General features: G+C 35.1%; 1 protein-coding gene across 5 annotated transcripts in view; it reads right to left on the reverse strand.

Moving 5' to 3' along the window:
• Nucleotides 1-2670: 2670 nt before the first annotated feature.
• KCNH5 (potassium voltage-gated channel subfamily H member 5) overlaps nucleotides 2671-13671 on the reverse strand; it is a 482529-nt gene continuing 471528 nt past the window's right edge. For all 5 annotated transcript variants that reach the window (XM_060294881.1, XM_060294883.1, XM_060294880.1 and 2 more), the window contains one exon: nucleotides 2671-12551. In XM_060294881.1, the coding sequence (XP_060150864.1) occupies nucleotides 11604-12551 (948 nt within the window). In that variant the 3' untranslated portion in view covers nucleotides 2671-11603. The remainder of the gene's footprint in view (nucleotides 12552-13671) is intronic.

Genomic DNA, 13671 nt, shown 5'->3' on the forward strand with positions numbered 1-13671 from the left:
GGATATCTTGCTTTAGTCCTCCTTTTTTTCCTTAGGCAGGCAGGGAGTCACAAAGCCTGCAGCTCAAGGTCACCTGCAGAGTGTTTCTTCTCCCCCTGCTTAGAGCCCAGTGGAAAACTACAGGGAACAGCAGATAGTGTGCATGGGCAGCAGTGAAAGAACCAGGATTCTGAAAATCTTCTCTCTTCTCTCTTTGCCCAAGTTGTTAAGATTTGGGGGAGTGGTGTTAAGAGTGAAGAGTGTGGAAATTTAAAGAAGGTATGAAAAAGCTGAAATTCTTCCACCTCCCTAAGCCCAGGAATTGTTCTTGGCACTCTTGCCAATCAGTAAATTAAATAGCTCAAGGTCATTAGCATAAGCATTTCAACAGAATCTTGCTGTTGTTGTTACAATAGGACATTCACAGATGTGGAAGACAGCCAACCCTAAGATCCATACTTTGGGTGTAGCTGTATTTGGTCGGTTTGGTCATCATATCATACACAGAAGCAATGTTTGTTGATAGGTTGAATGATTCCAGGTGACAAGATGCTAGCACTACTCTACCAGCAACTGACCATATTGAACACTGTTATTTATAAAGCATGACAGACAGACATTTCCCCTTTTTATTGGAATAGTCCCAGTGAATTTTAAGAACTAAGGAAGGTATCCTCCCCAAACACACACACATATATACATACACACACATTTAAAGACTTAATTTTAAGTACCAGAAAACAGTAGAATCAGGCGAGATGGAAAGTAGTGTTTATTGCACCCCCATGGACTCACAGGAGACTAGAGGCCCAGAAGTTCCAGTTTCTGCTCCTCACACAGTAATCTGGGGTGGTCAGCAACTAGCCAATCTTTCTGTGTCTTCTTGAACTCTTTTGCAACTTGCAGCCTTAGCCAGATACAACAAACTTGATCTATTAAGTTCTGATTCTAAAACTCTTAGGTATACAGAGAGTATCATGATTGTAGGATACTAAATAACGATTAATATCAAAGGGAGAGTACACCTTTTCTGAGATACCTTTTTTAATTTAAGCAAATTGAAATTAAGGACACATAGCTTTAAGTCAATAGCACAGTTGGACAACTGTCATTTCAGCAACACTCAGAGATGAGACTAGTAACATTTTAGTAGCATTAGCTGAAATGTGTGTGTGTGTGTGTGTGTGTGTGTGTGTGTGTGCTTGTGCTCATTGTGGAAAACCCACACAGCAATGTGATATAGTGGAACAGACACTGGACTTGGAATCAAGACAACTGAATTTTAATCCTAGCTCCTATTTAATTGCAATAACGATACATATAACTTTGGAGAATCGCTTACCCTCTCCAATCCTTGGTTTCTTAATTTCTTAAAGTAGGTGTGGTGCCGATTCATTTCCAACGTCCCTTCCAGCTGTAAAATGTCAGTTCTGGTTTTCTCACATTGGGCACATCTTTATTTAATCCAAGTAAAGCACATTATGCTTATTTACCTAGAATAAGCAAAATGGATCTGACTTGTTTTCAACAATCTTATAGAAAGCAAAACCCTCCTTGCTGGTTGGGAGTAGAAGCATACTAACATAAGAAGATTGAGAACTGGAAGGTTCATACATGCTCTGTTCTTCGTCACACCCTCAGGAGAAAACATCCCATAGGACAAAAATTTCTCTCTCATCCTCCTCTTCATCTCTTAAAAATTCATAATATGGTTTATCACATTTTGAAAATAAGTATCTTTCTCAATTAAGTTATTACCACCAAACTTACATGGAGAGATTGTAATATATTTCTGAGTGTGTGTGTAAGGAAAGAAGGAAAAAAGGGGGAAAGAGTGGAGGAAGCGTTAATTACTGACATTTTGTGTAGAAAGTATGACACTACTTTGATATTCATTTAGTTGTGTGTGATCATCATATATCCTTGGCTCCTGTATAAATGAGAGCAGACTCTAGAACCTCCACCCCCTATAAATACACCCGAATGCAACCATAGCAAAGACAAAGCTTTATTTAGTTGTCTCTCAATCAAAAATGTTACATTGCACAAAAAAACAATAGATACCAGTAACTCTTCAGTGATGTCCAAAAATGCACCTCTTAAACTGTGTTTCTTCAACTAGAAAAAAAATTGCATTCTCCTATAACAGCCTTTCTTTATTATATATTCAACCCTTACCTTTTAATGACTCAAGGGTTAGTGGCAGAACCATTTATGAATGTTTTGAAAAAATGAAAGTACTCTATTGTTCCATGTACATTCTTCCCCTATGCTTCTAAATTTCACAGACTGGGATAAACTTATAATGTTAGGAAAATAATAACATTTTTGATAGATTGATAGAATGAAGAAATATTAAAGAAATCCCATTTAAAAATAAAATTTTCTCCGAAATTCCATCCAGATTTTATTTTCCATCTTTCATGGAACAGAGATATCTTCTAATTCCAACAAACTTACTGCTGGGGTTTAAAATTTCAACTTCATATATATGACTCTAATTTTATTACTTATACTGTCAGTACAATTTATCAGAGGAAAAGTATTATAGAAGTTTAAAATAACATTTTAAACTAATATATCAAAGACTGTTTTCTCTGAACCCACTGCGCTTCATGTGTTTGTAATGGGGAGCTTTTCATTTACTAAATTCAAAACAATAATTTTCAACAAAGACGCAATTCAAACAAGTTCCATAAAATGCACATTTTATTCTGTATCATGAAAAAATATTCACATTTAAATAAATTGTGGAAAAAAACCCAAAGTTAATCCTCCCTGATGAAGTACAGTTTATTGTGCTGAAACCCAGAATTCTTTTGGGTTAGAAACTTCCACCTGCCAATTCAATTTTTTTTAAATGATTGTGTCTTGAGAACAAATCCTAAGTAAAGTGATAATCACCACAAACTTCCCAGACACAATCAAATTTTGATCACAAGTATTCCAGAATTGACCCTAAAGTCACAAAGTTAAAAACATTTTCACACATTCTCTCAGCAATCAGGTGACGTCAACAGTACATAAAAAATCTCTATATTACACATTGCAATACCTTTGTTTAAGTAGAAAAAATGATTTGCTAAACATGAATTAAATTTTGAAAAGAGCTAACTAGTACTGCTTAGCATAAGGTATTAAAAACATCACATGAAGTTTTTGCATTATTTCCTTGGCCAATACATAAATAAATTGTTTCCAGTGAATTAACCCTTACAGATAGAGGCATTTTTAATACCCCAATTTCCCACCAATATGGCTGCAGTGGCAAAAACATTTACAAACTTGCAAAAATAAATTCCCATTGTAATATTAGTGTTATAGTCAGGAATTTGCAGTATAGTATACAAAATGCTGCAACTAATGTAAACAATGTCACTAGAGCATAGAATAAAAAGAAATCTATAGTTTTTAATATATCATAAATATGCACATTTTACTTTGTGTTGTCTGAGTACCAAGCACTTCTAGGAATCATTGCTTTTCCCATAAACTACAGTGGATGTGTAGGGTAGAAATGGGTCTAAATTGGTTTCCAATTTCAATGTGGTAACAATCATATTGTTCCTAATATAAAATGCATGTTTTATCTCTCTTTAACTGTGAATTGGATCTAAGGAGGAAGATGACTGCTCAATGGAAGACACCAGTGCTGCCAATAAGATGGAAGTGAACAAGACATTTATACCATCTTTGAAAAAGAACACTGAGAATCATAACATGAAAACATTGCTGCACAGATCAAAAACCTATCCTTGCCACGATTTTCCTAAATCTGAAAGATTTTAAATAATCTTGATTTTAAATAAAAGTACATTTGGCTTTTGTATAAACTGACAATGCATGGCTGTGACATAATATACCATTATTAAAGACCCAGGTGTATCAAAATGTCTTTGACATGAAATTCAAAATGGATCATTATTGTGATTTTGCATAGTTTGCTAGCTATTCTTCCTGTTTGCTCAATCATGGCCTCATCAGGAATCTTTCCCATCATACTTTGGTTGGAAAAAATTGAAGAGCAAATGAGGGATCCATGACACCAACACCTCTGTGACTTACAATAATCTTTATGTTGTTTTAATCACAAAGTCCAACTTCCCAATAGAGAGTCTGACCATGGAAGGAAGAGGTTAAATTCATGTCATCAAAGACGATTTAGCAGAGAAGGAGGATAAAATATTTGGCAGTGAAATACTTAATTTGGTTGCTATGAATACCCAATCTGGTTTATTCAGGCATCAGTGTAGATATTTTGGCCTTGATTGGTCTGGTCATTCAACAGTTAGTAAATATGCATGAAGGAGAGAGTGGTCAGATCCTCTTGACTTTACTCCATGAAGATAGAGCCCAACCAGCCGAATGTTTATGGGCCTGGGCTTCTAGGTAAGAACTAGAAGTTCTAAACTCAGTTGATGGGGGAGCACTCATTTATATATGTATTAAAGCCCCAGTATTTGACAAACTTTGACACTGTTTCCTAATGTTTCATTAAAGTCTTAACTATGGTGATGACAATGTGTTATCTCTAAATAAATAGTTAAGAGCATCACACAGAGAAAACACATTAAGAGAAAGTAACAGCTATACCTAACCCTCTTTTTTATTTTCCTCAGTTATAATTCTGGCCCAACTGTACTTTTAGGTCAATTGTTCTTTGAACAAATGCATTTAGATGTAGCACAAGTCATGACCATACTTAAATAGTAACACAGTGATCATGTAAAAGCCAGGGATGAAAGTGAGCTAACTATAAAAGCTTTATGCAGTGTCACTGGGGTCCTTCCCAGTTGTTCTGAAAAAGGTAGAATGGTCTTTTCCATGGTTACCTCTTGCTGTATTGTCATCAAAGTGAAAACAAGATGGTTTGAGCTGAGGATCCCAGAGTATACTGTAATACCTTGTATTCTCTCCTTATCTCAAAACATTATCTTAAAAAAATCTCAACGGATAGAATAAATCACATTAAGAATATTAACATTTTTTTCATTAGAGAAAATTATTTAAACTCTCTGAAGTAAATATACATACAAGAGGCTCATTAAATTTGGAAATAATACAAATTGCTATTCTAAGCTGAAACAGTTCATTTGGATAATGCATTTAATAGTAGTTTGGCCAAGAAGCCAACAGTGGTACAATTAAAAAAAAAATCTGCATAATCTACTTAAAATTCAGTGGGTCGAAAATAAATTTTAGAAATAAAATATTTCCATAGTCTCATCCAAACCCCAATATTAAAAATTAAGAGAGATTACAGAAAAAAACCTGAATGTTTCTTGCTTTTCTTGACTATCATGCATTACCTCTTTGGGTTAAAATTCAGTTGGAAAAGGAAATGTTAATACCAGTGACCACAACTTGCCTCTTACTTATAACCACATTTGGTGACTTACCTCTACTGGTAAGTTGTTGGGAGAAATAAAGGAAGATCTCATTACTGGGATAGGGCACCTTGTGCTTGCAATAGTTATGACTTCAACCTCTGTCATTTATTCTAACCTATTATGAAAAATAAAAATTTATACTTATATAATAGAGTGAAATTTTAAAAAATTATTTTAAATTCAGGAAACTTTAAAAGTACATGTTTTGAAACATCTGAAATTTGTGGTTGGGCTAGATAGCCCTTGCAAATGTCAGTATTTTATAAAGTGAAGTTTTCTCTCCAGGGTCTGCCTGCCTGTGTTAGAATCTCAATAGCTATGCTATTCTGACAAGTTTCCTCATCTATTCCCCAGGCATATATATATATATATATATATATTTTTTTTTTTTTTGATGACTAATGGAAGATCCAGACTTAGCCAATCCTTCTCATTGAGAAGGCTGCACATACTTACACAGAGCAGTCAATAAATGTAAAGCAATGTACACCAGTAAAGCTAAGGGAAGACAAAAAAAAAAATTCTATATAAACTCACCAAAGTTGATCTGATCGCACCCATAAGCATTGCCAGTGACCATGCTTAGCTCTCCATGCACTAAACTGCGACCTCCATTATGCTCTTCTTTGTAGATCTGTTCCAAACATGAAAATGCAAATCCTGATTTGGACTCCTGTGAACTCATGCAGTCTGGTACCACTGTCCTACTTAAAACCTGACTCTGTTTTTGTTCTGATCGTGTAGTCCCACATGTATCACCTCTTGATATGTTTTCCTAGACCAAGATAAGAAGAATATTTCCTATAATGTCAAATTAATCTATATCAACCCTCTAAATAATAATAAATGTCATGCCACACCTGTAAGAGTTTTTATTATCTAAGCTGCTAACAACATTTAGGCTGTTAAGTACAAAGTTTACACTGAGAGCAAGTTGACTGAAAATATTTATTTCCATATGCAAATACATATGTAATATGACTGTGAGTTGGAATGCCAAGGGTCCATCACAGTGGATAAAAATATAAACGTTACTGACCACTTAGCAAATAACTCATAAGGATTACAACGCATAGTAAAAAGTCATGGTCAATGATGACCAATCCCCTTAAGCCTCCTCTAATACATCTTGAAAGTCTCAGGCATTTATAACTAGTCTTCCTTTAACTTGAGAAATTGTGTCTGTTTTCAAAATAATGCCTAATTCCTAATTTGTAATAACAATTTTAAAATTCTGATTTGATGGAAAGATTAGAAAACCCAGTAAGAGATCTAAATATCTCTTGTAGTACATTAAAATTTCCCCTTTGTTTCTACATGCTCTTGTTATTTTCTTTACTCAAAGGGTCATGGCAAATGTAGTGACTGCAGGTTTGACTGCATCTCTTAGTTTACAAGACTGTCTTTGCAGAACAACTGTTAACAAAATGAATCTCATTTTTGAAAATAAATTTTTACATGCTATTAAGTGGCTTCCTTGAGTCACCAATATTACTAATTACAAATTATAACTTTTTAAAATTAAAACACTCTCATTAGGATACAACATGAGTGGTTTTCTAATGTAATTCAAATGATTTCCCTTTTATAAAACTGTTTTTTTCCAGTTCAAGATACACACTGAAAAACTGATTAGTCATTGGAAAGGATTCTTTCATAGTTAAAATCTTGTTATAAGAACATCTACCTATGTGGAGCCATTATCTTGAGAAAGTCATGATTATTTTCATACTAAAGTTGAAGATGGGCTATACCTTGAATATTCACCAAGTTGTTTACTTTTTCTCACAAAATTGAGAATTTCTGCTGAGCAGTATGATTAGGTAGAATAAGAAAAATCATAATATTTACATATTCCTTTTTCTCTTATTTCTCTCTTCCTTCCTAAAAGTTCTTCATTCTTTCCATGTTTATTTGATTAGTAGCTCTATATTCCCAGATAATTTTCAAGTCTTATACTTACATGCCATTGGCCAATAATTATTTAGCTATTTATGCCTTTCCCCACCAACCTCTGACCAGAGAAGTCTTCTCTAAAACCTAGAATATTTAGAAAGTGCATCTTGGCTAGTCTGCTATGAATGAAAAAAAAAAATTTGCCTTAATGTTATTTTCATCTGAGAGGAAGATGATTTTCCACTGACCTAATATCATCTTGGTGAAAGAAGGGAGCAGTTCTTACCTTCACTGTATTATTTATCAGTAGGGAAACTGAAGCCCCAGATACACCAAAAAAGAGTTAACTTGCCCAAAGTTACAGTGCGATTGTGGCAAAGCTAGATGCAGAATCCAAGACAGAGCTCAGATATTCATCCTAGGCTTGAATTCTAGTTTTCCAAAAAGTTGTTCTTTCTTCTCTCCCTTTCCGTCTAGACCACAAGAGAAATACACTTATCATAACAAAGTATGAAACACAACATTCACGTGATTACAAATATTCTTATTTTAAAGTTATCCATGTATGATATGTACATTCTAGACAAATTTTCTTATTACCTACATAAAATTTTGGAAGAGATAGATATCTTAAAAGATAGTGGAATTTATTAGGGATATGACAAATAATTTCACTAGTAGCCACTGCACACTTCAAACACAGTCACTGTTCTGAAGACTAATTTTTTTTAAAAAAAGGTTTCTAAAAGAATTTAGTTATTTAAAATAGAACAGCAAATGGGTCAGATCTCACAGGTGAACCAAATCTCCTTAAATTTAAGGATGGAAGCTCCGGTTTTCATTTGGGCTCCTATAAGATTAACTTTCAAAATGCAGTTTAATTAGTGGTCATAATTAATATTCTTAAAGTGCTGGGTACTCCTGGAGTATATATTTGTTCTTAGGAGCAAGTTAAAATCCCAAATTTTCTAATTCTCTTGTTCTGATCTACATAATTTTTTTAACTGAATACTTAGGACACTCATACTTCTATACTTAATGTAAGATGAAACCAGTGTCATAATAAAAATTTTCCATTTTAACAATGAAGTATGTGTCTCTATTCAACGTCTATGCCTGGACCATTCTAAGGACTATTTATGTCAATGTGGGACACGAGCAGCTTTGGCATTGTCATCTGCCTTTCATGTTCCTATTTGCCTTTTATCATAAGCTCCTCTATTTACTAGATCACATTTAGTGCAATAATATCCTAATACAGACTGATAAAGCTTGTCGTTATGATATGCAGCTCACATTTCCGTTTTTGTTTGACTTCTGTTATCACAGTACATTACAACCACCTGTCCAGGGTACAGCATCTGATCTTATACATTATCATAGAAAAATACTGAAGGTGTATAAGTTGCTTGGAAAATGTTCAAATTTTAAACACATATCTATTTACTCCTATTATTCCATTGTTCAGAAAGATAATAATACAAAATTCTACTCTGGATGCACTGAGAGCATCTATACAGTACAAGAATAAAACATGCAGTCATCTGGTCCCCCAAAAGAGAATCTACTGTCTTTGTGCTGGTTGAGGCAACACAGAACATGATTGTATCATTACTGCATGTATTAAAGCAAGTGCTCACCCCTCATTCAAATCTGAGTAAGTTTGACTGGAAAGAGTTGTGGAATCTGGAAACCTAAAAGACTACTCTATATACAATGTTTGCTGAACACATGCATTCCTGCTGAAAACAGTAGAGTGCATTCAGCACTTCATCATATCATGCACACAGGAACAGAGGTGGCTGGAAAAGAATACTGTGATAACTGCACCATAAACAAGCAACCGATACTCTTCCCTTTTTTGTGACAACCTGAAGTAGTTCTAACGTAGTTTCCTCTATATATGAACATCAATATTGTAGGTCAATTAGATGAAGCTCTGAGTCAATGTCAGAACACAGCAGATATTAGCAACACTAATAAGCAAACGCATGGATCACAACTACAAACCGCCCTGCTGTTTCACAGTCACTCATACCTTTACAGCAACTGTTATTTCTGAAGCACATGGCTAAAGTTAAACTAACCATTTCTGTACTCAGATTATTTTTACCACGCACTTTGAAAGCTTAGCCAAGCTTGTCTCATACATGGTTAAATAGAAAATACCCTGAAATTCAATAAATATCTGAAGTTAAGAAGGTACCATCCTCATCATAAAAGCAACAGAGTCTCAATTTCAATGTTGATTTCTTACACCATGGTTACCTCACTGTCTTGTGCCTATGGTAGGTAGATATTGTAGCATAGCATGGAGATGTGTTCCCCTGAAAACTTCCGTTTTGAGAAATGGAAGCTATGGGCACAAAGAAAGGAAAATGGAACCCATGCACATAACGTCTGTTCTGAGACTCCTGGATTAAAGAGGCACATCTTGTGGGCATGTGAAGAACCTCTAACAGAAGTTCTAAAATATCAACTGTCTTTATAAATTACTTTGTTTTTCACTTCTCCAGTCTGATGGTCGTAACTTGTTTTTCAGTTCTGTTGTTTTTGTTTGGGGATCCTCAGAGATAGTTAAAAAAGCTCATAAAAATGGCTACAACACATCAAAATATCTCCTTTGATTTTGCTATCATCTTGTGTATGCTAACATATATGTACAGATGGCCATATATGTAATAATATACAAATTACTGCTATATATTTTCAACTTGATGCAAACATTAACTGCCCTGCTCCTGCTGTTAACTGTCATGCATGCACCAATTTAAAAGTATGCCTCTCTGATCAACTTTATAAAGTAAACTTTAGTCAAAAGAAATAAAGTTTTCTAGGTTCTCACAAATGAGTGTGCATTTTATTCTCAATACACAGCATTTAAGAGTCTAGCTATACACAGCCTTTTGTTACTTTTTTTTTTTGGTTGATAATAGGCACTTTCTAAGAAGAGAATTTGTGGCCCAAAAGACTCTGAAATTCAGTCTTTAGTACCCCCCTTTCATGAGCGGATCTGTCCGAGCTGTGGTAGTCTATTGTATCAACTCAGCAGAAGTCCAGCAGTAGAACTGTGTGCAAAAAAAGCTTTAGAAAATTGTAACCAGAATAAAATTATAGAAAAGCAGTTGTCTGAGTTGAGCAACTTAACATCTACTATTTAGTTTTCTTTGTTTTCTAACCACATTTCATGTATTACCTCTAGAAGCAGTTAAGAATCAAGTGTGAACAATTCTGTACCCATGTTTCATTCTTTCTAAGTCACAAATAAGCTACAGAAACTTGTCTATTTATATTTTTTATTTTATATCATTCTAGTTTAATTTTTGATATGATTACTTAAATGTATTTTGTTTACTTGTTTCTTTGCTAAGAGCCTTTAACTTCACCCTTGAACAAGTTTTAAAAAAAACAAAGTTAGAACATTCATCACCTTTGGAAAATCACCATCTCTAACATGAGTTGTTAAAAGGCCCTTTTACCCTGTGATGCAGTATTTCTATAATATACACTATCTTAATAGTTTCATATTTATGGGGTTGATAAAAATCAGCTTATAAGATGGTGGCTGTTATTTAAGACAGAGGGAGTAGGGATATCCTTACATAAGAGTTTATGATTACTATCTAAGTATAATGTTAAAAAAGGAGAGGTATAGTTGAGCAAAAATGCAATTCATGCACAAACCCCATAGCAATAAGTTCTCAGCATCCCACACAGCTATCTGACTGAGGCAACAAAACAGTCATTTAAATGTAGCAAACACTGCCTATTGGGGAAAATAACCTAACACTAAGTTACAGAAAAATATCCTATGGAAAGGGATCACAAAATGGCACTAACATTTTAAAATGTTGAATGCTTCCCTGGCATTAATTTATAATTTTAACTTGACAGAAGAGTGAGGAAATGACAGCTCAATACAGTCGGCCTGAGATCAAATTTGTCATGGCAACATTGGCAGGTTGGACCCTGATTCTTTAACTATTACATTGCCTTGGTTAACAAAAATCATACCTTTTAAAAGTATAGAGATTATAAATAAATGTAAAGTGTACATGCAGTCAACTGCATAATATACAAGCGATATCTATGTTTTTAATAATTATCTTCTTTGGCAGGCCAGAATCCAGCTGGACATGCAATATTTACATATCAAAATCCATATTGTGTTCATCATATTGAAAGCAAGTGAAAATATATATATATGTATATACTGTATATACACACATATGTATATAGATGTATATACTGTTTTTAATATATTAACAAATATATATGTGTATGTGTGTGTGTATATATATATACATATATATATATGTGTATATATATATATATATATTAAAAGTGGATTTCATCTTTGTCAGATTCAGGTGACTCAGGCCTTGAAACACTAAAAATATCCTGACATGGTATTTGGGGAGGTACTTGGAGCGGCATTTGGGATTTGGGAGAAGAGGTCGGGGGCACACTTTTTTCTGAAAGTATTTTTAAAATTTCTGCCACCTGCTTCTCCAGGGCAGTCATTCTGCAGCTTAGCAGCTGAATGTCCTCTTTCAGTTCGTGCTTGACTTCCTGCAGTGTGGTCTGTAAGGCCTGCTCAGGGATGGGATAAAAGGGGTGCTTGGCATCAGCCTGGATGGGGCTATGCTCTAGTGGACTTCGCGCCTCCCCAGCCTTATCCAAAAGAAGGTCACTTTTTGTAATCCCACTGTCACAAGAATCTGTTTTTCTTAGTGGATTTTTGGTGACGCTGTTCTCTGAATCACTGCCCTTGGGGTCCTCGGAGAGTAGCCCCATCGACTCAGCTTTAGTGACATTATTCCAGTCTTCCTTCTTCTCCTCATGGGCTCCCATATTATTCTTGAGTCGCAGCCACCCTTTCCCATTTCCATTCTTCATTCTTATGGGGCTGTTGACTTTGAGACATTTGGGGTCAGCACCGCCACTGGGCTTGAGTTCCATGGCATCACGGTTGTTTTGTTTGAGGGACTCGCTGGTTTTCACATAGGCCAGAGATGTCTGAATGGGCGTAATCTGTGACACGGTGACCACACTGGTGCCAGTGATGGAGGCTCCGTTCTGTAAGGAGCGGCTTTCTACCTGCAGCTGGTTCCGCTCAGGGTCACTCTGCGTTGACCCCTGATTCCGCAGCTCCTTCTGCTGCTTGAACTTCTGGAAGAGCTTTCTTACCGGGTGGTCCACAGGTATGCTGAGGGTGACCTCATTCTTTTGCCTGAGGCGCTCTTCCTCTTCTTTCTTCACATCACTGATTTTGCGGAAAATGATCTGTGGAGGGGGAGAGAGATAAAAAACATGATTATAAAAACAGTAGGCATAGAGGGAACTTACCTCAACATAATAAAGGCCATATATGACAAACCCACAGTCAACAGCATTCTCCATAGTGAAAAACTGAAACCACTTCCAGTAAGATTAGGGACAAGACAAGGTTGCCCACTCTCACCACTCTTATTCAACATAGTTTTGGAAGTTTTAGGCACAGCAATCAGAGAAGAAAAAAAAAATAAAAGGAATCCAAATAGGAAAAGAAGAAGTAAAGCTGTCACTGTTTGCAGATGACATGATACTATACATAGAGAATCCTAAAGATGCTACTAGAAAAATACTAGAGCTAATCAATGAATTTGGTAAAGTAGCAAGATACAAAATTAATGTACAGAAATCTCTTGCATTTCTATACACTAATGATGAGAAATCTGAAAGAGAAATTAAGGAATCATTCTCATTTACCATTGCAACAAAAAGAATAAAATACCTAGGAATAAACCTACCTAAGGAAGCAAAAGACCTGTACTCAGAAAACTATAAGACACTGATGAAAGAAATCAAAGATGATACAAACAGATGGAGAGATATACCATGTTCTTGGATTGGAAGAATCAACATTGTGAAAATGACACTACTACCCAAAGCAATCTACAGATTCAATGTAATCCCTATCAAACTACCAATGGCATTTTTCACATAACTAGAACAAAAAAATTCACAATTTGTATGGAAACACAAAAGACCCCGAATAGCCAAAGCAGTCTTGAGAACAAAAAACAGAGTTGGAGGAATCAGGCTTCCTGACTTCATACTATACTACAAAGCTACAGTAATCAAGACAGTATGGTACTGGCACAAAAACAGAAATATAGATCAATGGAACAGGATAGAAACCCCAGAGATAAATCCACGCACATATGGTCACCTTATCTTTAATAAAAGAGGCAAGAATGTACAGTGGAGAAAAGACAGTCTCTTCAGTAAGTGGTGCTGGGAAAACTGGACAGCTACATGTAAAAGAATGAAATTAGAACACTCCCTAACACCATACACAAAAATAAACTCAAAATGGATTAAAGATCTAAATGTAAGGCCAGATACTATAAAACTCGTCCAG

The sequence above is a fragment of the Globicephala melas genome, chromosome 2 (genome assembly GCF_963455315.2).
Source record: "Globicephala melas chromosome 2, mGloMel1.2, whole genome shotgun sequence".
NCBI lineage: Eukaryota > Metazoa > Chordata > Mammalia > Artiodactyla > Delphinidae > Globicephala > Globicephala melas.